The sequence below is a fragment of the Ursus arctos genome, unplaced genomic scaffold (assembly GCF_023065955.2).
Source record: "Ursus arctos isolate Adak ecotype North America unplaced genomic scaffold, UrsArc2.0 scaffold_19, whole genome shotgun sequence".
Lineage (NCBI taxonomy): Eukaryota > Metazoa > Chordata > Mammalia > Carnivora > Ursidae > Ursus > Ursus arctos.
In genome coordinates, this window is record NW_026622863.1 from 38,902,400 (window position 1) to 38,929,088 (window position 26,689).

Consider the following 26,689-nt stretch of genomic DNA (forward strand, 5'->3'; position numbering starts at 1 on the left):
GTAAACCTTTATCGTTCCCCTTACCTTATTTTGGCGGTTGTCTCCAGATCTTGAAACCCTTACAATTAATTAATTTACCATTACAACTAATTTATCATTTCTAGGCTTACCAGTTCTAGACCCTGTCTTGACTTTTTTTTTAAGGATTTTATTTATTCATTTGAGAGAGTGAGCGAGCGAACACGAGCGGCAGTGGGGAGGGGCAGAGGGAGAAGCGGACTCCCCGCTGAGCAGGGAGCCCCATGCAAGGCTCGATCCCAGGACCCCGGGATCATGACCTGAGCCGAAGGCAGACGTTTAACCGACTGAGCCGCCCAGGTTTGCGAGGGTGGGAGTGAGGGGCAACCCTACGGGAACACAGAACCTGAGTGGGAGTGGATCTACGCCTAAGTGAAATGAGGAAAGCGTCCCCAGAGTGGCCATGTGTGGCAGGGGGAGGGTATCAGCCTGAACTAAGTGAGTGATGGAGGCAGGTGAGGTTTGAGGGGTGGGGGTGCTGTCAGCAAAAGGAGTGGGGAGCGCATCTGTGCAGAAAGGGTACTAATGGCCGTGAACCACTGGTCACTTACACAACCAAACAGCGGTTGCTTATCTAGCAGGAGTGACCCCATAAGTAACTATAGTAGGGATAAAGGCCGATAGGAATCTCACAGTCACAGAGGGGCGTGACAAATCTGGGAAGGCAGAGCGCTAGCATAAATCCAGCAGCAGCAGGATCACGACTGGAAGCGCTGGTGTCAACTCCTGGTTTTCAGCACGCAGATCACACCCAGATATAAAATCCACAGAGATGTAAATGTGTGAGCATGTACGCATACGCACACAGTCCCCAGCTCTGTCCGCTGAAGGGCCTGGGAGCAACCACAACACAAACCAACACACCCCGCTCCCGGATCTCAGCGTCGAAATACCATTCTCCATTCAAAGCAGCCAGGGCAACCTGGAGAAGTGGCTGATTTGGGGGTTTCAGATAGGAATCTGTACTAATGTGGATTAATGACCAAATGAAAAGGAATGATAGTAACAGCCGACAAAATATGTGCAAGGTGAAGAGTAACTTTCAGTGGAGAAGCCTGGCAGATGCTAACTAATTAACCGGTCAAAGGGACCAGCACCAGTAATGGGACACATCAAGGTTTTATGTCCGCTGGTAAGATGGAATGAGAGGAGCCCAGGGTCTCTCTTGAGGGATCCCTGCCACAGGTGCGTAAGCTCAATCTTACACAACTGAGAGAGATTCTACGAAGCAGCCAGTCTACCTGAGGGCTGGTGGTGATGAAACAGGTGGATGCATTTGAAACCTATGCAGTGACTTCTCTGGCAGCTGATTTTGCCTTTGGCTGGGACCTTGATTGGGGCGCTAATCTGAAATACTTAGAGTGACCTTTCCATGGGGTTGCTTGAGCTGCTTCCCAGCATGCTGGCTGGGTTTTGAAAGTGAGCATTCAAGAAGACGGGTCCTAAGTACATGGCATTTTGGCTATCTAGCTTTGAAGTCAAATAACCCCACTTCCACATTGTTTACAAGCCCCCCACCCCCGCCCTGCCCCACCCAAGCTCACAGGAAGGGAATACAGAGCCCATCTCTCAGTGGGACACATGTCAGTGACAAATTGTAAGAAGAGCATGTATGTTGGTAGACATGTTGTGGCCCTCTTTGAAAAATATAGTTTGCCAAGTTGGGAAAATAAATTGTGTTTAATTGCTAGTAAGCCACTAAAGGAATTATTTAAACATCTTTTAATGTGACAAGGGTTGAAACGAGATTTTTAAATTTAATCTCCTCAAGTAAGTTTAATTCAAAACCCTATTCTGTAATAATCTCATGTATTAAGATTTTTATGATTGTACTTTTAAATTTATAATCCTTTTTGTTCTATTTTCTATTAATAGTGCTTTCTAAGATGGGTCTTTTATCACTTTTTATTTTGCAGATAAAACTATAAAATATAATATGGATTCATTGAGAGGTTCACCTAAAAAAAATTCTGAAAAGAAACAACAGCGCATCTCTTTCAAAGATGTAAATAAGGTTGTATTTTAAAATGTTCATTAGGTATAAAGTTCATACAATGTTAATTTTAGAATATTCTCATTTGAAATTTAGGAACCAAGGTCTGTTTCTATTAAGAAATCCTTGGCTATGATATAGTGTCTTTCAGGACAAAATACAGTTTGTGTGTTTGCTCTAATTCAAAAGAACGAGAGAACTCCAGGCCTGGGGGCTTCTCAGCAGGATTGGATATTTATGCTCATTTAACAACGGTGTGAAGACCTGAGGTTATAGGACACTCTAATAGTTCAAGTCTAACCTGTCTTTCCAGTCCTTCAACAAGACAAGTGATGTAATTATAGGACATTTGAAATACTGATTCTCTGAAGTGCCAACTGCTTGCTACCTGGACGCTGTAATCTCGTGGTGGCAGCAGTGGCGTAATCACATTGTCCGGTTCTTTGTCTCTTCACACCTGTGTCGCCTGACAATAATCTGGGATGGTTGTTTATGAGGATAATTCCCATGGAATTTTAGTTCCATAAGAATACATATCTTGAATAGATATTCTTTCTAAAAAATTTTTTTTTTTACAGTGTGTTGAATCCTCCGTGTACTGGCCAACAAAGAGGGGGATAACCATATATGCTGAGCCGGATATACCAACAGCAAGGTACGATTTGAAAAGTCAGTGTAACTGAATAGATACATGAGTGTAATATTGTCTTGCACAGTGTTCTGTGTGATTGATGATAAGAAAGGATTCCGTTTCAATAAAGAGTGGCCCCAGAAATTTTGATTAAAGCTATATTAATTTAAAAGAAAAACATAGTACAACTGGTTAGTAGCACAACTGACCAAACATTGGTAGTGGCTCTAGAGTCTCCGTGTTACCTTGTTGGACAGAGTTGGACAGAGTTGTTTCTGTAAGCAGGTCCAGTGGGATTGTCCTGATGGCAAGACTGGGAACGTGTGGGCCAGATGGCAGTACAAGGTGGTGGAGGGCAAATACTGGCTGTTGAAGAGGAGTACCTGAGGCGTTGACTGTAACCCTGTCCACATCAAGAGGCGGGTTAATGGTGTTTGTGAAATCGCAGGACAGTTGCACTATTACACCATGTCACAAATAGTGTGAGATGTTAAAGTCGTGTGCGCCATTCCTTCCCGCCCGGGCTTTGTGCTAGTGTCGTCCTGCATTTCATTTATATGTTCTTTATGAATCCTAGACTCTAGTATCGTTTGTATCTAAATGGTCAGTGGTCTTTTTGAGAGATGATCAACAGGAAGAAAAATACTGTGTTCACCTATGTAGTTACCGTCAGCGCTGTTACTGTGCGGCTCTGCATCTCCCTCTGGTATCGTTGTGCTTGTTCCTGAAGGACTGCCTTGACTGTTGATTGCATTGTGGGTCTGCCAGTGATGGATTCTGCAGCGTCTGTATGTCTGGGAAACTTATTTCAGCTTCATTTCTGAGAAAAAGGGTATTTTTGCTAGGTATAGAATTCTACGTCGACACGTTCTTTTCCCCGCATTTTAAAGATACTGGCGCACTGTCTGCTGCATCGCTGCCAGCGCAAATCTACTGTCATCTTTTCCTTTGTTCCTTTCTCCTCTGACTGCTTTTGATATTTTCTCTTTGTCTCTGGTTTGTGCAGTTTATTATATATGCCTTGGTGTCGTGTCTCTCCTGTTTCTTACGCTTGGTGCCCATCAACGTTCTTCCTGTGTTGGTTTCTGTCTCGCGTCACATTTGGAGAGCGTTCGTCGCTGTTGTGCAGATGTTTGCACGCATCTCTCTCTCCCATCCTTTTGAGACTCTGTGAGACAAATATCACACATTTTGATATTGTCCAAAAAGTCACTGAGATTTGGCTCATTTTTTGGACCTTTATTCCTTGCTGTTCTTCAGATTAGTAATAGTGCTGATGTATCTTTAACCTAACTGAGCCTTCTGTCGACATCTGCTGAATTTTTTTTATCTGATGTATTTTTCCATTCTAAAATTGTCATTTGGTGTTTTTTATAGTTTGCATTTCTTTGCTGAGAACTTCCATTGTCCCACTCAAGAGTGCTCACCCCTCCCTCTCTCAGGGATCGTGGTTACAACAGCTGCTTTAACGCACGTGATGGCCCCACTTGTCTGCCGTCCTGGGGCTTGTACCTGGTGATCATCCTTTCCCTTGACGGTTGATCTGGTTTTCCTGGTTCTTTGTGTGTTGTATTCTGGATATTTTGAATGTTGTGGTGTGAGACTTCTTTTAGCAGGAAGTCAGTGACTCCATTCAGGTGTCAGACTCTGTCTCAGTTTAGGTGGTGACTGCAGCTCTGCTTTGGGTCTGTTCCGAATATACTCAACTTGGGGCGAGCCTGGGACTTGTGTTGGGTCATAGACAGGAATGGGGGACCTCCCTCCCTCTGGCACACTATCTTTTTTGCAGGATTTTCCTCACATTGACCTCACATTTTCTAAAAGCTCCCTGTCCTTGAGCCTCTGTCCAGGTAGGTGGTTTTTCACGGAGAAATGGCCATGCACTTCTGTGTGATTGGGGCCACCAGTGGAGCCAAATGGCAACGGAAACAAGAGAGGAAGGAGATGGTGGTTTCCACCCACATCTTTGGACCCTGGGGCCCACTTCCCAGATCCTCTAGAGAGAGGAAGATTGGGGTGACAGCCCTCCCCCCTATTACCACTGCAGCTGCATGACTGGAGCTGACCTCGGGGCAGGGCCAAGAGAGAAAAAGGGAAAACAAATCAGGATTAAGCTGTCTGGCCTCTGGCTCCCCTTCCTGCTTCTCTGGCTTGAAATAGAAGGTTTCTCTCAGTGCTTGATGTGGACATCCACTGTGCAGTTCGGGGTATGGGGCCAGCCTCAGGCCAACACCAGGAGACAGAGTACTATAAAATCCCCGGAAATTCTCCACGATTCTGGTGGTTTGCAGGTTTTGACTTCTCTCCCCTTCGATTCTGGAGTTTACATGGAGTTTCCAGCTGAGGTCAGAAGAGAGACAGGCTGTGGGGGGCTTACGCCCTCTTGGCGAGCTCCAGCGCCCTCAACCTGGTTTTCATCCTTAGAGGGCAGAGGGTCCGTTCTCACAGAAATAAATCTTCATATGTAGAGCGACTCACTCCTCAGTGCTACTTAGTTTTCTTCCAGAGAATAAAGGCATTTTCAGGATTGGGGCAAATGGGCTCAGAGATTCTAATGAATGTTTTTTGGTTTCTAGCACTTTATGTCAGAAGCCAAATGAGAAACCGCTCAGGTTGGCCGAGAAGAAAGAACACAATGAGAAGAATGGCTGTGTGAAGTACGAATTTTTTCCTTGGTCTAAATGTTTTATTGAAATAATTGTAATAAAATTATAAGCAGGAGAATTTACACAGGATTTTATTATTTATTTCAAATCTGCATTCCCATGTGGAAAATACACCTACAGTGTCTGCTGTAGGCTTTGAAGTTAATTGTTTTTTTCTGTTCACTAGGATAGATTTTTCTTTTAAAATCTTTGTTCCACTGTAAATAGTCCTTTTCTGCCTCCCCTTCCTGATTCCCTTGGTGAAGTTTCATGAAACAAATTAGATATGGTTGGTCCTTGGGGCTGTTGATCTGTGGGTTTGCGTGTGCTGCCTTCCCAGTTCTCTGCTGCTTCGGTGGGTCTTCCCCCTGCTGGAGAAACTATTTAGTTACCTGCAGTGTGGAAATGGGTTTTTCTTTTCTTTTTTTTCTTTCTTTCTTTCTTTTTTTTTTTTTTTTGTCTCATCAGATTCACAAAGGTATTCACTGATGAGTTGTTAACAAAGGAGTAGTAACTTTATTTCATACTTGTTTAATCCATGAAACATTCTCATACTCGTTTTTATGATTGCTTACCACACCAGCCTAAAACACCCTTGTATTCCAAGTTACTGGCTGCTCTGAAGTCACCAGAGTGACAAGGAGTTTACGACAGTTCAGAACTGGGCTGGTCATGCTGTATCCACTGAGCTGCCCGGGATGACTGAGGGGAGGGTGCAGACTGCAATGCCATTTGGGCTGCCTGCCTTCTGGAGCCCACCCTCTGGCCCCGTAACACCCTTGCACCCAAGCAAACTCCTCACAGGGCTCCCGGGCCAGGGGCTGGGAAGACAGCCCCAGAGCCCACAGATCTGTGGGTGGCCGTCAGCGCAGCTGTGTTGACCCCCTCTTCCCAGGGCAGCCCTCCACCCTACTCCCCGAAAGCCGTGGGGCTGCACGTGGTGGTTTTCCTGGAACGAGAGACCTTGCATTACCCGCGCAGCTTATTTCTTTAATTATGTTAAACTATAACTTGATAGGTAACCCTGAGATACTCTTTTGCCTTTTATTTTGTATTAAAAGGTGGTATCTTCTCTCCTTTTGGGCTAAATGCCCTTTACTTAGAACCTGTTGATTCAGCTAGGGCAGTTACTCTGCCAGTGGTTCAACATTACGGCACAGAAGGGAGAAGGCGGTGGGTGTCTCAGCAACGTGAGATGACCTGGTGATCATGCAGTCCCTCTTCATGTTGGGAACGAGTGTTCCTGGGATTGGCAGCGCTGTGTCCACAGCCTGGGGGCCCGGGTTCAGGGGCAAGTACCGTACTGAGCTGACCTCTGTGGTCTTTGCATCACAATATACAGGACAAAACGGGACGAGCCGTAATTTCACAGCTATACTTTGGGATATACAGTTGACCCTTGAACAACATGGACATTCCGAGTGCTGACCTCCCACACGGTTAAAGTCTGCATAGAACTTGTGACTCCCGTGAAACTTAACTACTGATAGCCTACTGTTGACCAGAAGCCTTACTGATAACATAATCAATTAACATGTATTTGTATGTCTTATGTATTATGTACTGTATTCGTACAATAAGGTAAGCCGGAGAAAAGAAAATGGTACTAAGAAAATCATAAGGAAGAAAAAGTACATTTTGAGTCCTGTACCGTAAACAATCCGCATATGAGAGGGTGTGGACGGTTCAAACCCGCGTGGCTCAAGGGCCAACTGTATTTCATCTTATCTCTGTCGAGGAAGAATTAAAACTATAACTCAGTTGAAGAAATATTGACTCCTTTTTCCTTCAAATTGTCCTTTGCACTCTTTTATAGATTGTTGCAGTTTTTAAATCCCGATCCTTTGAGAGCTGATGGGGCCTCTGAGCTGCAGCAGGTATGACAACCCTACGAAAAGACTAAAAATCCACGACAGCTCTTTACTCTTTAAGTCCCTCTCCTTCCTCGTCTGGATTTGAGGTTAGAAGCGAAAACCCCCCTTAGGTGGGGACTCTCCCTGAAGACACCCTTTTAGAGATTCTCCAGTGAATTATTGCTTTAGAGCAATTATTATTATTTGGGGGGGTAGTAGATGTTCTTCCTTTCGTTTTGGTAGTTTTGGTGGGTTTTGATGAGCATATGGACACCTAGGCTGTCCTTCGCTTGCAGGAAGTGGTTGACTTCCTGCGCTGGTGGGTGGGGCGGGGGCGTCTCACGGGCAGGTGTCTGAGGGGCACACGTGCTGTCTCAGCTGCAGAGGCTGCGCTCCAGCTCCCAGCAGCCCTTGGCCGTGCTCCGGAACAGGATCGAGCCTTGCTTGTCCGTTGACGCGTCCCCGCTCTCGGCGGACCTGAGAAAGGTAAAGCGCTCCTGAAGACGGGCTTGTGAAGGAACCTGTTCTCACGTAGGAGGATTTTTAGGAAACCCTTCCAAGGCTGCGCTTGTATAATTTCTTGGCTATTGAAATCCTCTGTTCAGCTTCCATTATTAAGTTCTCATGTGTTCTTCAGGTTAACTTCCTGTAAGTGAGTAACTCTTTTGTGGTGAAACCACTGTGTAGCTCTTAATGCTTTTCTGAGGTAAGTTTTCAAATGCGTCTCTGGAAAGGGGCTTGGAAGGAGCAGCAGGTTGCCAGGGCAGTTACGCTGTATTTCCGAGTGTTCTTCTCGAAACTGCTTTAGAGACCTGCCATTTCAACTAGTAAATTGATCACACGTGCTTATCTATTTGCTTCTTGATTCCAAAAAAAAAAGTAAAGAAAGAAGCTGAAACCATGAGGGTGGATTGAATGAGAGCAAAGTCTCTAGCGGCCTAGAAATTTCCGCACGCTTTCAGAAGATGGAAAACAGGCAGCAGAGTGCAGCTGACTAGTAGAGGAAGGAGAGAGTCGGGGGTTCTGAACTTCCCTCCGCCCTTTCCCGAGCATTCACAGTCAGCCTCTTGGGAAGGACGATCTTTCTGAAGGAACCGAATTGGCCCTGGAAATACCCTTCAGATGAATTCTCCCAGTAAAGATACCTGCTCGGTGTCCTGGCTTCCTGCAGGGGTGTGACACTCACGGAGCTGAGCTCTGCTCTGGCCACACATCTTCCAGCCCGCTTTTAGTGGCTTCCTCCCTGCGAACACACATCAGGGTTCCTTAGACATTTGATGAAAGTTCTCACCTAAAAAGACATTTGATGAAAGTTCTCACCTAAAAAGAAAAGAAAAGCGCTTTAAAAAAAAAAAAAAAGATCAAAATAAAACTCTGAAGGAAACCGCGTTGGCAGTAGAAGATAATGCTATAAAATAAATACTCTCAGAGATAAGTATTAACAGTACTTATTAAACAATAACAGGGTGCTATAAAAAAAAGGCCCAGAGGATAAAAAGGTTCTTGGAAATTCAGAATGCTGTAGAAATAGAAACCAAGCACCAGATTGGAGAGGGGAAATGAAAGCTAACTATCAGAAAGTAGAGCAAAAAGACAAAAGAGATGGAAATGGGGGAAAACAGAATTTGAGGGTCATTTGGAGGTCCAGTCTCTGAAGTGGGATTTTTTAAAAAGAGTGAAGACGGTGGGCAGAAAATTCTGAGAAGGACAACACACAAATGATTCCCAGACCTAATGGGACTGTCCAAGTTGGTAGAGTCCCCCCTCCCACGAGCCCAGCACAGTGAGGGGGCAGGATCGAGGGCACTCGGCTGTGAAGCGTCCAACCAGGGGGCTTTTCCGGCACGAATGGCTTCAGACTTGCCTTTGGTAACACCGGAGGGACACTGATTCTGAGGTCCTGGTGAAAAGTTATTTCCAACCTTGAGGTCCATCCGAAACTGGCAATGAAGACATTTTCAGACATGAAGGGTCTCACAAGAACTGACTTCCTCAGGAAAGATGCTCCTTAAGTATGTTCTCCACCAAAGCGAGAAAATCAGCCGAGAAGGATGACCGGCCTTGCAGGCAGCAGGGGCAGTGCAGGGAGGCCGCAGGGGGACGGCTGCACGCGGGACACACTGTCAGTGGTCTGTGCCGCTCCCGGGGCTCAGGGCCGGGGGACGAGGAAATCACCTACCAGTTGCGCTCATGAGTTTAGCCTCTTGGAACGTAGGGTCAGTGTGGCTGGAGAATCTTCCGCTGCAGGACTTGGGAGGTTTTAGTGACTGTTACATAGAAAATAAGCAAATAAAGGCATGTGAAGTTTTTTTTTAAGTTTTATTTAAGTAATCTCCACACCCAGTGTGGGGCTTGAACTCACGACCCCGAGATGAAGAGTTGAACGCTCCTCTGACTGAGCCAAGTGCCCCAGTAAAGGCATGTTTAAAAACAACAACAACAAAACGTTGTAACTAAAGGTGACGCAGTCATCGATCATTAGGAGGAGAAGCCAGGTCCTTGCTCTAGCGAGCTCTAGGCACCTGGTTTTGATTTGGAGCCTAGAAAAGCAGGCGTCTTATGGCAGGAGTTTGGCTCTGAGAAAAGACTCGGGCACTTGTCAAGTTAGGTCTTAGAAAATACCAGATTAAGCAGTTGTAGTGGCTGTTGTTTGGGGGAGGGGGTGAACAAAGAGATGGAGTTTTTGTTCTCTATGCTTCATTTGTGGTTTTTTGGTGGCTGCTGTTTTGTAGGCTCTTCAAAGAAACAAGTTCCCGGGACCTAGCCACGCGGAATCCTACTCTTGGCCTCCCATAGCCCGGGGCTGGGACGTGGTGGTCATCTCTCACTGTGGAAATGATCCGCTGCTGTACCTGCCACCAGTCCTTACAATTCTGCAAATGAGGGGCTGCTACAAGTCTTTACCAAGTAGAAATGGAGTAAGTTGGAGACAGTTTTGTTTCAACAACAGCATGGCTTAAATATTTATTTTTAAATTTTGTGCTGAACTTTTGGTGAAGTTTGGGTTACATTACTTATTTGGTTTCCATGACAAGACAGGAACTTACCAGAATCATTGATTCTCTGACACTGATTCTCCCCCTGGAGCCCCCGTTGTGGCCATCGGCTGAGCCAAGACATTTCTGGCATTTGGAGACGAATATATAATTTATAAACGTATTCCACTGATTGGATTCCTCTGTCACGGTCACCCTGTGAGATGGTCAGGCCAAGTACAGTTTTCACCGTTTCATAGATGAGAAAATTAGCCTCATCTGACAAGTGAGACAAGAAGTGGGATTAGAATTCAGATTTTTCTGTCATCATGTCCCACATTCTTTTAATTATTCCACAGCAGCCCACACTGGTGTAGAACCCTGCTTTATTCTTCCCGTGTGCGGGAATCTGCAAGGAGCTGTGAAAGACGCTGGAAAGGAGAGAAGTGGGGTGTGGGGTCAGGTGATGCACTGCAGGTCCGGGCGGTCAGGTGAACGCCCATACAGGAGAGCTCTGTCTCAGACATGTCTCAGAGGATAGAGTGCGGACAGCTCCATTCCTCGTTAGAAGGTGAAAGATCGTAGTGAGAAAAGACACCATTGCATATGGGAGAGATGCTCATTTTTCTCAGTCTGCCATGTGGTTTTAATGATTGCCCTCTGGAAGTCTGCGTTGGCAGGGTTGTTATGTATTGACGTCACATCTGCATCCCTCCGTGAGCAGCTGACCCTCGTGGGCTGGGTCAGAAAAGATGTCCGGCTCTTGCCTCTTGTGTCCTCTGCTTTCTACACGTCTCTGTGGTCAGCCCGCTTTCAGGCCCGGCGCCTGGACGCTGGCGCCCACCTGGATCTGCGTGAAGGAGAGGGGAGACTTGCTCTTGTCTTCAGTTCATGGAGGGCATGTGTCCGAGACGGTGTTTGGCAGGCAGTGCACCTTCAGGAGAGAACAGTGAGATGGTGGCAGTCAGCGTTCGGATGGAGCCGTAGCTGACTTATCCCCTAAGGAAGAGAGGCTAACCTTTCTTAAAGCCCCTTTCAGGAGGCAGTTAGTTTGCCTGGTCCCTGGGAGCAGGAGCCCTGGAGCCAGACCCCTGGATTCAGATCCCGCTGCTCCCGGGTGTCAGCTGTGTGGCCTTGGGCAACTAACTTTACCTCTCTGTGTCTCACACTCGTCATCTGTGACATGAGGTAATAATAGGTCCTACCCTGTGAGAGTGTTTTAAAGACAAAATGAGTTAACACTTGCGAATGCTTCGTGTAAGCCCTAGAAGAATCTGAGTCCGTGTGTCTGAATCCCTTCTGATGGAATTATATCTTTTCTGACTTACAGGACAGTGACGATAGCAGACAAAGTGTGTAGCGCTTCCTCCATGCAAGGAGACGTTCTGCACGCTTCAGCATAGACTAGGTTCAATTCCTAACTTTTGCCCCAAATTATGTGACTTTGTCTTTGCAGCCTCTGGCAGTCATTGTGTGCCCTGGGTGGAAAAAGGCCCAATTTATTTTTGAATTACTGGAAGACTATAGCCCATCCTCCAGGCCTCTTCATCCTATGTTGCTAATAATCGGACTCCACAAAGATGAAGCCAAAAACATGAAGCTTCCAAGGGGGTGTAAGCATCCTTTCCAAGCTGTTTGGTTTTCCCCGCGGAGCGTAGTGGAGCCCTGCCAGTCAGGCGCGGCCACTGCCCGGGACATGGGCTTGTCACGTGATGTCACTCGTCCAGCTACAGGTGGGACCTCGCTGTCCGTTATGGGGCGGGCACAGTAGGGCGAGGGTTTGACCTCAACTTACAGCCGTTCCACTGAGAAAACGCCATGATTTCCTTCACTCATTAACTATTTATCAAATATCTCCTGTTCGTTAGATGTTGACTGAACCCCCACCCCTGCCTTTCAGAAGCACAAACACTGGTGGGAGCCCAGGTGTCAGTCAGATAAGGACAGGTGTTGGCCTGGACGGGCAGGCCTCGCCCGTCCCAGCAAGAAAAACCGCTTTTTGGGTCATTAGAAGTTCTAGGAAGTGTGTAGCATCTTAGCAAAGGAAGTGTGAGAAAAACCTGTGGAAACTCTGAATGTTACTTGTCTTCTCTCAAAATGTAGGTGATATCATTGTTACGACACCCCACAGCCTCCTGAGACTCCTTAGATACCAAAGCTTGCTGTTTCTTAGACTCTGTCACCTCATCTTGGATGAGGTGGAAGTGTTGTTCTTTGACGCTAACGAAGAAGTAAGTATGGCGGCCATCAAGATGTCATTATCACTCAGAAATAAATGTATATGTGATTGAAGTCTTACCTGCTTCTAGGAATCAGGAGATGACGTGTCTGTTGTGGGGTGGGGGGGAAACCGGTTAATCTTGAAAGGTTTTCCCTTTAACTTTTATAGCTGTGAAGAGAATTCGTCTGAAATTTCCTTCCCCGATTTTTTTTTTTTTTTTTTAGATTTTATTTATTTATTTGAGAGAGAAAGAGTGACAGAGATCGCTTGAGAGAGAGCATGAATGAGCAGGAAGGAGAGGGAGAAGCAGGCTTCTCGCTGAGCAGGGAGCCCTCCATGAGGCTCGATCCCAGGACTCTGAGATCATGTCCCGAGCTGAAGGCAGATGCTTGACTGACTGGGCCACCCAGGTGCCCCTCCTTCCCAAATTTTAAAGTTCTCTTTGAAGAGCAAAGATTATTTTCCAGTGAGGTTTTCCAAAATATCGATATTTTTATGATTATGAAAGCAATAAGTTTTATTCTAGAAAACTTGGGATACAGAGGAAAACACTTGAAAAATCCCAGCATCCATTGTGTTACACTCACAGGTAATCACTCTGCCTGTTTGAGAGTAATCCCTGTGTCTGGCGACACATGGAACTAACATCAGGCCTTATTTCATAGCTAGTTTATAACTTGCATTTTTCAGTAAACGGTGTCAGGAGTATTAGTAACTGTTCTCCAGTGTGATCGTTCACTGGCCTGGGCCAGTATGGAATCCTGTGGGCATAGCATAATTCTTTCGGTCTGATTTTTGGACATTTAGCATGTTTGTGAGTGTATGTGGCTGAGCAGCATACATCTTTTTTGCACATTTCCTTTAGTATAAGTTCGTAGGAAGGGGATTAATGGATCACAGACTGGATTCTTACAAGAAGGCATTTCTTGGGCGCAGTGTAACGTGATGACCACAGGCATTTCATCTGGGAGCAGTGATGTGCCGGGTTCCAGCCCAGGCTTTGTTGCTGCCCCGCCGTGTGCGCCTGTGCAGGGTTGTGAATGCCTCCACAGCTGCAGTTGTGATTTGCAAAACTAATATCCTGAATCCTGCACGTACGGTTGCCTCTCTGAAAGCGGAGACTGCCGCGGACAGCGTGCTGCCCCGCGCCCCGCGCAGTGGGAAGCGTTAGGCCAGCTCTGTGTCTAGTGGGCTTGTTAAACGAGGCATCGTGTTAGCATCACGTGCATTTCCTTGATTACTTGTCGAGTCGAGCGTTCGTACGGCCACTCGTACTGGTCTCTGAGCTGCTTGTTCGTTCGTTTTCTTTGCTTATTTTCTGTTGGCAGGATCATCTTTTTCTAGTCCGTTTGCAGAACTTTTTAATAGAAGGATGTTCATGCTTCATTACATATGTTACACATTCACCCAGCTATTGTGTGTGTTTTCTTTTGTTTATACTTAATGTTCTCTCCTTTTTACTTTTTTTCTCTTTTGTTTGGAAAGGCCTTCCGCCGCTCCGAGAACAGAAAATGCACAGTTCTTTACCTGTCATGTTCTGTGAATCAGTTATTCCTCCCTTCTGAAGTAAAAATGAAATTATACTAATTTTTTTAGATGTTTGCTATATTAGATAACTTTAAAAAAAATATTGACGTTGAAGAAAGGGAATCCGCACCACATCAGATTGTTGCTGTTGGTGTTCATTGGAGCAGACATATAGAGCAGCTGGTCAAAGAGTTCATGAACGACCCCTACATCGTGGTCACGGCCATGGAGGAGGCCGCGCTCTACGGCAGCGTCCAGCAGGTGCGGCCTTGCGGGCCAATGGGAGGTGGGGGCTGATGGACTCCAGCGAGTAGCCGTGATTTCGTGGCCTCCTCCTAAAATACTACAGCTTTAATCTTATGCACAGATCTATAATCGTGTATTTAGATTTATATTGATTTTCTGTGCATGCTCTTCTGTTCAGTTCCTCACTTAGCGATGAAAACTGAAACTGGAGCACCTCGAATGTGTTTAAAACCACATTGTTGCTGCATTTCATTACCAGGTAGTGCACCTTTGCCTAGAATGTGAAAAAACCTCCACTTTACTCCAGACTCTAGATTTCGTTCCAAGTCAAGCGCAAAAGACCTTGATCTTCACCGGTTCTGTAGCTGAAACAGAAATAGTGTGTAAGGTGAGCCCATAAAATGTCCTTACTGTGTGTTTAAACCGTGACTGAATCTCGAAATCATCAGAGAATTACGGGTAGTTAAATATTTGACGGGGGATAAAAGGTTACCAGTTGATCCTTAGTCGGAGGAAGAGGTGGCTAGTGCTGGGGAGTGTTCGCAGCGATGAGGCAGGACAGCGGGAGGCGGGGCCCTGGGGGAGGAGCCAAGTAGGTGGGACCAGCCTTTCCAAGGAAGCTGATGTTCCCCTAGGAGGCCAGTGCCTTGTGTTTTGTCATTAAAAGGAACCCATTCATAAAGAAATGCCAGCGACTTCTGTACCCTGTTTACAGAAGAGAGAAAATAACACCAAGAGGTTGATCATGTGGCCAGAAAAGTCAGCTAAATCGGCTACAGATTTATTTAATATAATCTAAATCTACATAAATAATAAAATGTAGAAATGAAGCCAAATATATATTAAAATAAAAGAATCAAGGGCTCCTGGGTGGTGCAGTTGGTTAGGCTTCCAACTCTTGGTTTTGGCTCAGGTCGTGATCTCAGTCCTGAGATCCGAGCCCTGCGCCCTGCGTCAGGCTCCATGCTCAGTGGGGAGTCTGCTTGAGATTCTGTCTCTCCCTCTCCCTTTGCTCCTCCCCCTCCCTGCACATGCGCACGCATGCGTGCTCTCAAATAAATAAATCTTTTTTAAAAAGGTTCTATAAAAAAATAAAAAATACGTGGGAATCAGTAGTACGTAACACCTTTCAGCAATGATGAACTAGAGGTCTCATGAAAAAGTGTGACGTGTTGGCACATAAATTTGATGTGTGTGTATACATATATATTCACACACATATGTGTAAAAATAAATACACACATCTGTGTATGCACCCATTATTTAAAAAGGAAGGAAAATAGTTCTAGCGGAATGTTTCTTTCACTCAAGCAAGTTTTTAGATACAAACTATAGAATTTTAGAAATATGTTTGTTTCAATTTACAATCATCTTGTTCGTACAGTTTGTGGATCAATGAGGTCATACCCTCACAGATAATTTTAAATGTTTTATACTGATAATTATTGATGGAACAATTAAATTCAAGCTTATGTTCCTGACTGTGAACTGGCCTATTTGGTTTCATCTTTAGGTAGTAGAAAGCAGTTCAATATTTTGCTTGAAAATGCATAAAGAAATGGTTTTTAATTTAAAAAGTGTTTTAGAACAGTGGAAGAAGAAGTTAAGTTCTGGCTCTCACATTGTATTAGGTAAGTGTTTTAATTTCTACTTCCATTTAGAGAAGGCTGAGCTAATAGGAATCATGTCTTCAGTTTATTTGTATAGCTCGTCTCCAGATTTCTCATCATTTCCCAGATTTACTGAGAATTTATTAGTAATGTTAATTTCAAAATGAAGGGTAAGCTCCACCAAGATTTTGGTGTTGAGGTGAAGGCAGGGGCCCTTGGAGCTCTGAGTGTAGCAGCCCTGAGTGTAGGCCTTCTCCCTGGGGTTCAAGCTGGAACGTACGTGTGTGTGCCTACGATGAAATCTGTCACAGATGGTTGTAAACTACCATGTTAGACATCGAAAAGTCAAAATGTATAAAATAAGTGAAAGATTGATGGGCAGCCTACATTCGTAATAGAAAGACGCATTTTCCAAGCTAACATTAGGGAGACCACTTTTCTCTGGAATGTAATCACTGTGCTGTGACATTTGGGGGGAAAAAAATGGGGAAGAAGTTTGTTGGCATCTAAAGAGTAAGATGCAGTAGAGATCTGTGTTCACGTACGGTTCCCGGAATTGGTCTGTAGAGTAAGTGCAGGAGAAGCACAGCCTCGTTTGTGACTGTCGGATCCTTCTCTCCAGCCTTAACAGATGATTGCATACCACTCTTGGCCATCACCGATGCCACGTGTGTGATTCACTTCAGCTTTCCCTCCTCCCCCAAAATTCTTGGTGGACGCCTCTACTGCATGTCTGGTCATTTTCAGAGTTCCATCGAGCAGGTTTGATGAACTTATGATCTTTAAATATTCTACTGGCATTTTCTGTGCCCACAAAGTTTTATCATTTAGACTGTGATGGATGACCTTTGCCTTTATTCACCCCCAATATTAAGGGTTCCCCTGCAGAACAGGGAGATAAGAAGACCAAGTCCGTCTTGCTGCTGACGGAGAGGAACGCGTGCCACGCGGTCGGCATCCTGCGCTACCTGGAGCGAGCAGATGCCAAGATTCCCTCGGAGCTGTATGAGTTTACTGCAGGGGTTCTAGAAGCCAAAGAAGATAAAAAAGCCAGAAGGCCTCTTTGTCCATATCTTAAGGCTTTCGGTTTTTGCAAGTAAGCCAGTCGTTTTTTTAAAAATTGAAATGTACAATAAAGTGCCCAGTGATAGGTTTACTGCTGGATATGCACGATGTCAACCACACCCACCTCTGGGGGACACCCCAGAGATGCCCCCATGCTCCTTCCCAATCTGCCCTCCCCCTGGAAGTAACTGCCTCCCCAGAATCTATCCGTGTTGATGAAGTTTGTGCATTTTCCAACTTTATATAAATGGAATTGAACATTCGGCCTACCGTCTGCGACATTCATCTCTGTTCCTGTGTGGACCTGAGGGATGGATTTATCTATTGAGTGGTGCAGTATTCTGTTGTGTAAATATATCCCAATGTATGTATCCAGTCTCCTGTTGGCAGGCCTGCGAACTGTTTCCAGCTTTTGGCTATTATGTATGAAGCTTGTGAACACTCTTGCATGTGTCTTTTTGTGGAAATAAGCACCCATTTCCTTGGGGGTGTAGACTTTGGAGTGGGGTTGTTGGGTCACGGGGTGAGCACACCTGTAACCTTCGGAGGTGTGTGACTGTTTCACAGTCCCATCAGCAGCGTGTGAGAGAGTTGAGTGGCTCCATACCCTCACCGACACAGCGGTCCTGGGGGCATAGTGTCACACCGTGGTTTCCATCTGTATTTCCCGAGTAATCAACGATGGGTGTCTTTTCACCTGCCTGTGGGACATTTGACCAGCCTCTTCTTGTGACAAGCCTGTTCAGTTCTTTTGCCCATTTTTGAAATTGGGTGTTACCCTTTTTCTCTTTGGTTTGTGGGAGTACTTTATTCATTCTAGATATAACTGCTTTTTCAGAGGTGTGCCTTGAGAAGCTCTCTTCCCAGTCCATGGCTTACCTTTTTCCTCTTGTAAGAGTCTTTTGATGAGCGGACCTTTTTAATTTTGATGAAGTATTTCCTGGTTGCCGTTGTTTTGTGTCCTTGTGTAAGAAATATTTGCTGATCTCTAGGTCATGAAGACACTCTTCTCTGTTTTCTTCTAAAAGCTTTATAGACTGTTTTCACACTTAGGTGTATAATCTAGAGTGAGTTTAATGTTTGTGTATAGTGTGAGATACGGGGAAAGGATTACTTTTTCCTATGCAGATAATCGCTTGCTCCGGTACCCTTTTTTTAAGACATCACTGTGTTCTCCCTGAATTGGTGCCTTTGACATAAACCGGATGATAGCGTATGTGGTCCACTCATGGACTCTCTGTGTTATATTGGTTTCTTTGTCCTTACCCTGGTACCACATTCTCTCACAGTAGCTTATATTCTAGTGAGTCCTGGAATTTGGTATGTAAATTCTCCAACTTTGCTCTTCATCAAGGCTGTTTGGCTATTTTAAGTCAACTGCATCTCCACATACGTTTTGGAATAGGCTTGTCAGTTTCCTCAGAAACGTTACCTGACTTTGATAGCACGTGCCTTGATAGTATCAATCAGTTTGGAGAGCATGGAGATCTCCACCGTCATGGGGGGCCTTCTCACTGACCCAGACGTGATGCCAGTCCTTGATCAGCAATCGCTGGGACTGGGTTGGAGATGTCTGATGTGTATTGATTGGATTGAGTTTCATTTTAAGGTAACTGTTGACTTTAACTTTCTTGAACTATGGTACATTAAGCAGGTTATTAGTGGCAATTTCGATTATTCTGTTGACTTTAGAAACCAAAGCTTTAACTATTTCTCAGTTTGGGTTACAGAATGACTTCTGGTTTAGAGGTTAATTATTAGCCTTTGCTTGGGGTTGTGGTGATAAATTTCTGATTCGGAGTCTTTATTTTGGAAGTACATTTTTTTCATTTACAGTGTCTAGAGAAATAATAGAGTAACTCTCTAAGTTAATTCAGTGTTAATTAAATTTTAGGACTTCTTTTCACTAGTGTGCTTGTGTTATCTGAATTATTTAACATGGTTACTTAAAAATATTTAGAATAAAGGTCCTTTGATTTCAATTATAGATTAATTTTCCTGAAGAATAGTTTAAAATTCATGTTAAAAATTATTGTTTTTGTTTTTAAAAGCCAGTTACTTTTTTTCAGAGACAAAAGGATCTGTCCTGATAGACACCATGTTAATCCAGAAACAGACATGCCAAGGAAATTATCCAACCAAGCACTCCCAACATTTGGATACATCAAAGTAAGTTCCGCTGCACTTTGTTCAGCGATTAATGATCATTCTTCTTCTTTTAGATTGCTTTGTTTATCTGAGAGAGAGCAAGTGTGCAAGCATGTGAGCATGGGGTGGAGAGGCAGAGGGAGAGGAAGAGAGAATCCTCAAGCAGATCCCGGTGCCGAGGGGGAGCCTGACATGGGGCTCAGTCCCAGAACCCTGAGATCATGACCTGAGCCGAAACCAAGAGTTGGCCGCTCAGCCAACTGAGCACCTAGGCACCCCTGAACATACTTAATTCTTAAGCAGTGGAGTAATTATGACACTCTTCATGAACCACCATTAATCTGATAATACGCATGGATCCTTATAAGGTGCCTTATTTCAAGACCCCAGTTTATTTAGAAAACCAGGGTCAGATTGGGAAAATAGATAAACCACTTCAACGGTTAAGAGGTTTTTTAGTTTTATTTTCAGGAAGTTATTTCCATCTAGGGATGGGGACCATTAAAAATAATGCAGTGATAGCACACTCATCTTTTCACAACATCCATGATTATTCCTTTGGGGAAAATTCTGAGATGTAGATAAAATTGCTGAGCTAAGTGACAGTATGTCACTTTCTTGTTCTTTTTTTTTTTTAATTTTTATTTATTTATTTGACTGACAGAGAAAGAGAGAGACAGCCAGCGAGAGAGGGAACACAAGCAGGGGGAGTGGGAGAGGAAGAAGCAGGCTCCCAGCAGAGCAGGGAGCCCGATGCGGGGCTCGATCCCAGGACCCTGGGATCACGCCCTGAGCTGAAGGCAGATGCTTAATGACTGAGCCACCCAGGCACCCCTGTCACTTTCTTTTGAATCCTTTTTAATATTTCTTCCTTTCTTCTTGAGTTCAAGATTGCTCTCCTTTCTGCCTTCCCTTTTTCCTAAGGCAGGTCCGTTCTGCTCATTCGCACCATTCTTTCTCCCTAGTTCTGTCACCTCATTTCTAAGTTTTTTAAAATTTATGTTGTTCTTTTACATATCATTTATTATGTATGTATCTCTTTTACATATTATTTTATTTAAGGACTTTTTAAAGTAGTCTCTACACACAATGTGAGGCTTGAACTCACAACCCTAAGATCCAAGAGTCACATGGCTCCCTGACCGAGCCAGCCAGGTGCCCCATTATTTTCTTAAGAGGAAAGGTAGCTTGTTTTGAAATGGAAGGGTACAATTTTGGTCTGTCTTGTGGATACATCTTTCCTAGAGGCTCTCATTATCTGTAGGGACTGTTACTCTCATTTTCTTTTTTGTTATGATTTAATATGGGTTTTGACTTTGATACCTTGCTACGGCTCCTTTTTAGATAAAATATTTTTTCCTTAAATTTTAGAAGGAGGTGTGGGTCAGGGTCACCTTTATAATTTCGGAGTTCTCATTTCTGTTGATTCTTATTTAAAAAAAATATGGAGACGTAGTTTCTGAGATTGTTAAGATTTCCTGGCCCTCTTTCCCTCCCCCACTTGCGTCTGGCCCTTCTCGTCCCTCATCTCTGGTGTCTTTGGATGGACAGTTCCGAGACTCTACAGGGCCTCAGGCTTCGCCCACTGTTGGAGTGGATGAAAGCCTCTAGGCTCAGCTGCTCTCGTCCCACTGCCCCCCTCCACAGCCCTGTATTTCCCGTGAGTACCTGTTGCTGCTCACGGAATCCTGTGTTTGGGTCCATCAGACAGTGACACCGTGCAAGCTTTGTGATCTGGCTGGGTTTTGTTCATCTGCTATTTTGTTATCGTTGTTGTTTAAATTAATCGATATTTATTTTTTAGAACAGTTTAGGTTTATAGAAAAACTGAGCAGAAAATAGAGTTCCCTCTACTACCCCCCCAGAAGTTCCCCCTATTACTAGCATCTTGCCTTAGGGTGGTGCATGTGTGACAGCTGATGAGCCAGTGCTGATACTTCATTATTAACTGAAGTCTGTAGTTTACATTGAGATTCACTCCCTGTAGAGCACATTCTGGGGATTTTGCCAAATGGACTCCTATCCACCATAATGGTATCACATAATTCTTACACTGCTGGAAAATCTCCCATGCTCCACCCTTCCCCTCTTCACCGATACTTTACCGTCTCCTCGTTTGCCTTTTCCAGAATGTCATATAGTTGGAGCCATACAATATGTGGGTTTTTCAAACTGGCTTCTCTTGTTCAGCAATGTGCATTTGCGGTTCCTCCACGTCGTCTTGTGTCTTCATAGGTCATTTTTTATTGCTGAACATTACAGTTTATCCATTCACCTATTGAAGGACATCTTGGTTGCTTCCGAGTTTTGGCAATTATGAATAAGGTGATGAGAAAAATTCGTGTGGAGGTTTTTGTGGGCGCATGAGTTTTCGACTCAAGTTGGGTAATACCAAGGAGTCTGATTGTTGGATCGTATAGTAAGACTGTTTTGCTCTGTAAGAAATTGCCAAACTGTTCTCTGAAGTGGCTGTGCTGTTTGCATTCCAACCAGCAAAGAACAAGAGTTCCTGTTGCTTCAGCCCTCGCGGTATTTGATGTTGTCAGTGTTTGGATTCTAGCCATTCTAGTAGGCGTGTAGTGGCATCTCGTTGTTTTAATTTGCATTTCCCTGATGACGTTGAGCATCTTTTCATGTGCTTGTCACCCATATGTCTTCTTCAGTGGGCTGTATGTTCAGGGTTTTTCTGCCCTTGTTTTATTTGGGTTGTCTGTTTTCTTGTTGTTGAGTTGTAAGCTTTCTTTGTAGATTTTGGACACCAGTCCTTTATCAGAAATATGCTTTGCAAAAACTGTCTCCCAGTCTGTGGCTTGTCTTTTTGTTCTCCTTATAGTCTTTTGCAGAGCAGAAGATTTTAATTTTAATGAAGTCCAGCTTTCCAGTTGTCTTTCATGGATCGTGCTTTTGGCCTATCCCCAGGGTGATCACGAAACCCAAGGTCACCTAGATTTCGCCTTTGTTATCTTCCGCATCTGCTTTTATTTGGGGTACTTTGGGGATATTTTGTCAGTTAGTTCTGTTGCAGAGTATATCCCTGGTATTGGGTTTTGCCATCTCATTGCTCTGTCTTTATGTGGAGATTCAGAGAGAGTCAAAACGTATGACACTTTACTGCTGCCACCTTCCCAGACCCTGTCTAACCAGACCCCCACTTCTAATTGGCTGTATTGAGGTACAGTTTACATACAATAAAAATTCCTATTTCGAAGGGTATAGTTTGATGCATACAATCATGTAACCACCACCACAACGAAGATACGAACATTTTCGTGTCGGTCCTCAGACCCAGCCCCGGCTCCCGGCAGCCGCCGGATCTGCCTCTGCCACTAGAGCTTTGTCTTTACTAGACTTTCATATAAATGGAATCCCACAGTATGTAGTCTCTCGAGTCTGACTTCTGTTACTCAGCGTAATGCTTCTGAGGTTCAGCTCTGTCGTGTTGCTCGTGGCGGAGCAGGAGTCCTTCATGTGGGTGTGCTCTAGTTGGTTCCCAAGCTGACGGACCTGTGGTTGTTTGCGGTTTCTGGCTGCTCTGAACTTCCTGTGCTACGAGTCTTTGTAGACCTACATCTTCACTTCTCTCGGGTGAGATGTAGTAGAAATATGCTGTGTCATAGATAAGTGTGTGTGTGTGTGTGTGTGTGTGTGTGTGTAAGATTCTTTCAGACAGTCTATACCATGTTACATTCTCACCAGTGCTGCCTAGGAGAGTTCCAGTAGGTCCACATGCTCAGCATGTGGGATTCTCAGTCTTTAATTTTTGCTGCCCTGTTGCATGGATATTTGTTTGCATTTCTCTGGTGATAAAGAGTCTTGGAGCTCTTTTCACTGCTTATTTAACCCTTTGTATCTCCTTTATGAATTCTCTGTTCACAGTTTTTGCCCATTTTTTAATTTGAGTTGTCTTGTCGAGTACGTTATGAATACGTTTGTTTGTCAGATATGTTGCCAATATTTTCCCTCAGTTGAAAAGTGGAAGTTTTTAATTTTGATGAAGTCTTCTTTATCCTTTTTTCTTTTACGTTTTGTGCTTTTCATGCCATAAGAAATCTTTGCCTACCCCAAGGTTGCAAAGATTCTTCCCTATTTTTTTATTCTAGAAGTTTTATGGTTTTACATTTAGTCTATGATCCATCTCAAATTAAATTTTGTGTATGTGTGGTGTGGGTAAGGAGAAAGTTTTTTCCTTATGGATAATTGGTTGCTCCAGCATCGTCTATTCTAAAGACCTTCCTTTCCCCCTTAATTACATTGGCACCTTTGACATAAATTAAGAGACCATGTTTGTGAATTCTTCATTCTATTCCTTGGTCTCTTTGTCTACCCTTATGTGGTACCACATTGGCTTGATTGCTGTAGCTTTATAAGTAATCCTGGAGACTGGTAGGGACGTCTTCCAATTTGCCCATCTTCTTCAGTATCCTTCTGACTATTCCTTTGTATATCGATAGAAAATTTTAGAATCAGCTTGCTAGTTTGTACTTAGAAGCCTGATGGGATTTTGAGTGGCATTGCATTGAGTCTGTAGACAACTATGGAAGAATTGACATTTTAACAATACTGAGTCTTGTCCATTAACATGGTATATCTGTCACTCCATTTATTTAGGTCACCTTTAATTTCTCTAAGCAATGTGTTATACTTTTCAGTAGACTGATCTTGTCCTTACTGTGTTAACTTTATTCCTAGCATTTCATGTTTTTAGATGCTAATGTTATTTTTCTTTGAACTTAATTTTCTAAGATTTTTAATTTATTTGTTGGACAAAGACAGACACACCGAGAGAGGGAACACCAGCAGGGGGAGTGGGAGAGGGAGAAGCAGGCTTCCCGCTGAGCAGGGAACCCAACACAGGGCCTGATCCCAGGACCCTGGGACCATGACCCGAGCCGAAGGCAGACGCTTAACGACTGAGCCACCCAGGCGCCCCTGAACTTCATTTTCTGATTGTTTAGAAATGCAGTTGATTTTTGTGTCCTTACTTTGTATCCTGTGACTGTAACAGAGTGAATTAGTTTTGTACAGGACTGGTTGTGAGAGTGGAGTCAAAACAGGGGGCTGGAGGGTGTGGCTGGAAAGGGACTGTCCCCATGTGCCCAGGACCAGGGGTTTTGGGGGCACATATCTGGGTTTTTTGGGGACAGGTGAGTGGGAAAGATGGTGACAAGTGCTCTGGAGAAGGTGAAATGCAGCAAAGTATCAGGGGGCCTTTGGGGATTACGGGCAGGGAGGCAGTCTCTGAGGAGTCAGTTGCACTGAGGGCCAAAGGGTAAGGATCCAGCCACAGAAGACCTGGGGAAGACTGTTCTGGGGAGAGGAACCACGAGTCCCTTAGGTAGAAGTTAGCGTGGCATGTTTGTGGCACAGGGCAGGGCTCGTTGGCGGTGAGAGTGGGGGAATGGCAAGCAGGGGGGCTTCGGGGGCACCACAGAGGAGGGCTGGGGGCTGTTAGCCGGTGAGATTGATCTCAGCGGAATACCTCACCCCTGCCGCCTGGCCTGCTTGCCTACCAGTCAGCACTGTCCCCTCCGCCCTCCCAGCAAGTGACTCCTCTTCCCTGGCCTCTGCTGGGGCAGCTCACCACTCCCCGCCTTCATGCAGACTGTTCCACGTGTGCAGCGCCTTCTCCATACTCTTGCTAACACACGTGCACACCAACCACCCTGAGTACGCTTGACTGTGACCTGTCTTCCTTGACCACATGCTAGCCGTGGCCCGTCTGTCCGCGTGTGGGTCGGGGCAGGGGGTTCCCGTAGGACGTGGCTTATCTCGTATGCCTAGCGCCTTCTGCACAGTAGGTTCTCGATAAAATCCTGCTTGTTATGGGAACAAAGATCAGAAAGAGCTCAAGACAGGGATATTGAAGAACAATTTTTTTAAAGTGCAGTTAGGGAGTAAACAAACACTTGTAATTTATAATGAAGTTTTAAAATAATAAGATTAACAGGGGTGCCTGGGTGGCTCAGTCGTTAAGCGTCTGCCTTCAGCTCAGGTCATGATCCCAGGGTCCTGGGATCGAGCCCCGCATCGGGCTCCCTGCTCAGCGGGAAGCCTGCCTCTCTCCCACTTCCCCTGCTTGTGTTCCCTCTCTCGCTGGGTCTCTCTCTGTCCAATAAATAAAATTTACAGTAATAATAATAATATTAATAATAAGATTAACAAAAAGTCTTCCCTTAGATTTAAAGGGAAACCACTGTCCTCTGTGGGTACGAGAAGGTTCTGTCTCGTGTGTTGGCCAATTTCCTGGTTCATGTTTCCATCTCTGGTGGAGTGCTTTGGGCTCTTAGGTCAGGGGCTGATTTCTGCAGAGAGCTTTTTGGTTTAGATTGAGTTTGTTGTCTCAATATGTCTGCTGATTATTTTTCAGATAATACCCTTCTATATTTTGAATGCAACGCATTACTTCGGTCGAATCGTTGATAAACAAGTGGATCTTTACGCAACTCTGAATGCTGAAATGAATGAGTATTTTAAGGGTAATAGCAATAAAACGACCGTTGAAAAGGTGGAGAAACTTGGATTATATGGATTAGCAGAAAAAACACTTTTTCACAGGTAAAAGGTCTATGTCTTTCACCTCTAAGAGTCGTGAAGCAGAAGGCAACTTTCAGTGGTATCGAATCCCCATTTCTGCCCATGTCCATCTGCCCCGGCGTGCGTGGACGCAGCCTGGCTGCCCCCTGGAGGGGTGGTGGCGGTGTTGTGCTCCCCCCAGCTGCCTGGCATGGTTCTGCACCTGAGACTCACTCGTCGGACCCTGGGCTCGTGAGCGCAGAGCACGGAAGATGGTGTCATGCTTACACACTGACGGTTCCCGAGCCGTCCCTCTGTGCCGCCTACGTAGACGCCTCCACCTCACTTCACACTCGTGTGATTCCCGGGAAGTGGGTCCCTCTTACAGATGAGCAGGCTGAGCCCTGGCGAGAGGACGTAGGCTGTGCAGCGTCGGCTCAGTACGCAGCGTGGTCCGGGTTCCGACCTGGGCAGTGAGCCTCAGGGGCCTGCCCACCCCCTCCCGTGCCATTCCTGGCTCCGCTCAGTCGAGAAACATGGGAACTTCGCCTCACTGGGTGGATTTTCATTGTGTTGTCTGATCAAGGGATTTGCTCTCTTCAGAAGTACTGCACATTTTTAATGCTTCTGTATACTTGAATTAATAAGCCATTCTGAGTGTTCTTGATGGCTCGAGCTAATTTTTATTTCTAGTATGGAAAAGAACCTTGCAGTTTGGAGTCTTCTCAGATTTAATGAGTAGGTGGAGGCAAAGATGATTTTCCTTTGGGATCACAGTGTTACGCTGAAGCCACGGTTGTTCTCTAGGGTCAAGGTACTGGAGATGAGCCAAAAAGAAGACACGTGGGGCCCGGATAGCGTCCTTGTACAGTTTATAGATGAAGGCCGGACTGGACTCGTCACGAGAGACCAGCTGCTGCGTCTGCCGGATGGTTTCCACACTCTGCCCCCCCAGGCGGTGGAGTTCATTGTTTGCAGGGCGAAACCCGCTGACAATGAAGTTGAGTGGAATCCAAAGGTAAGTTATTTGGGCTTTTTATACTCTGCTGACTTTCAGAATGTACACAGAACTGAGGTTTATTTGAATTTAGAATACTGAGTTTGGGTAAGATGCCTCATGTTCCCGAATAGTTGAAGACCCTTGTACGGGTGGCTGTCATCATCGTTAGCGCTCACAGTCTTAGAATCGGTTTAAGACACACATCACAGTGAGATAAGCTGGCTGTCAGCTTGTCCAGGATGGG

The 26,689-nt window shown here is 45.0% G+C and overlaps 1 protein-coding gene across 1 annotated transcript in view; it reads left to right on the forward strand.

The window, feature by feature from the left end:
* Positions 1-26,689, forward strand: part of TDRD12 (tudor domain containing 12) — a 58,679-nt gene that overhangs the window by 23,261 nt on the left and 8,729 nt on the right. The window contains exons 9-24 of the mRNA XM_026484277.4: positions 1,935-2,032; positions 2,590-2,666; positions 5,219-5,299; positions 7,104-7,164; positions 7,519-7,626; positions 9,873-10,058; positions 11,572-11,728; positions 12,219-12,346; positions 13,933-14,124; positions 14,369-14,497; positions 15,623-15,740; positions 16,342-16,481; positions 16,595-16,815; positions 18,854-18,953; positions 25,300-25,487; positions 26,253-26,463. Of these exons, the coding sequence (XP_026340062.2) occupies positions 1,935-2,032; positions 2,590-2,666; positions 5,219-5,299; positions 7,104-7,164; positions 7,519-7,626; positions 9,873-10,058; positions 11,572-11,728; positions 12,219-12,346; positions 13,933-14,124; positions 14,369-14,497; positions 15,623-15,740; positions 16,342-16,481; positions 16,595-16,815; positions 18,854-18,953; positions 25,300-25,487; positions 26,253-26,463 (2,195 nt within the window). The remainder of the gene's footprint in view (positions 1-1,934; positions 2,033-2,589; positions 2,667-5,218; positions 5,300-7,103; positions 7,165-7,518; positions 7,627-9,872; positions 10,059-11,571; positions 11,729-12,218; positions 12,347-13,932; positions 14,125-14,368; positions 14,498-15,622; positions 15,741-16,341; positions 16,482-16,594; positions 16,816-18,853; positions 18,954-25,299; positions 25,488-26,252; positions 26,464-26,689) is intronic.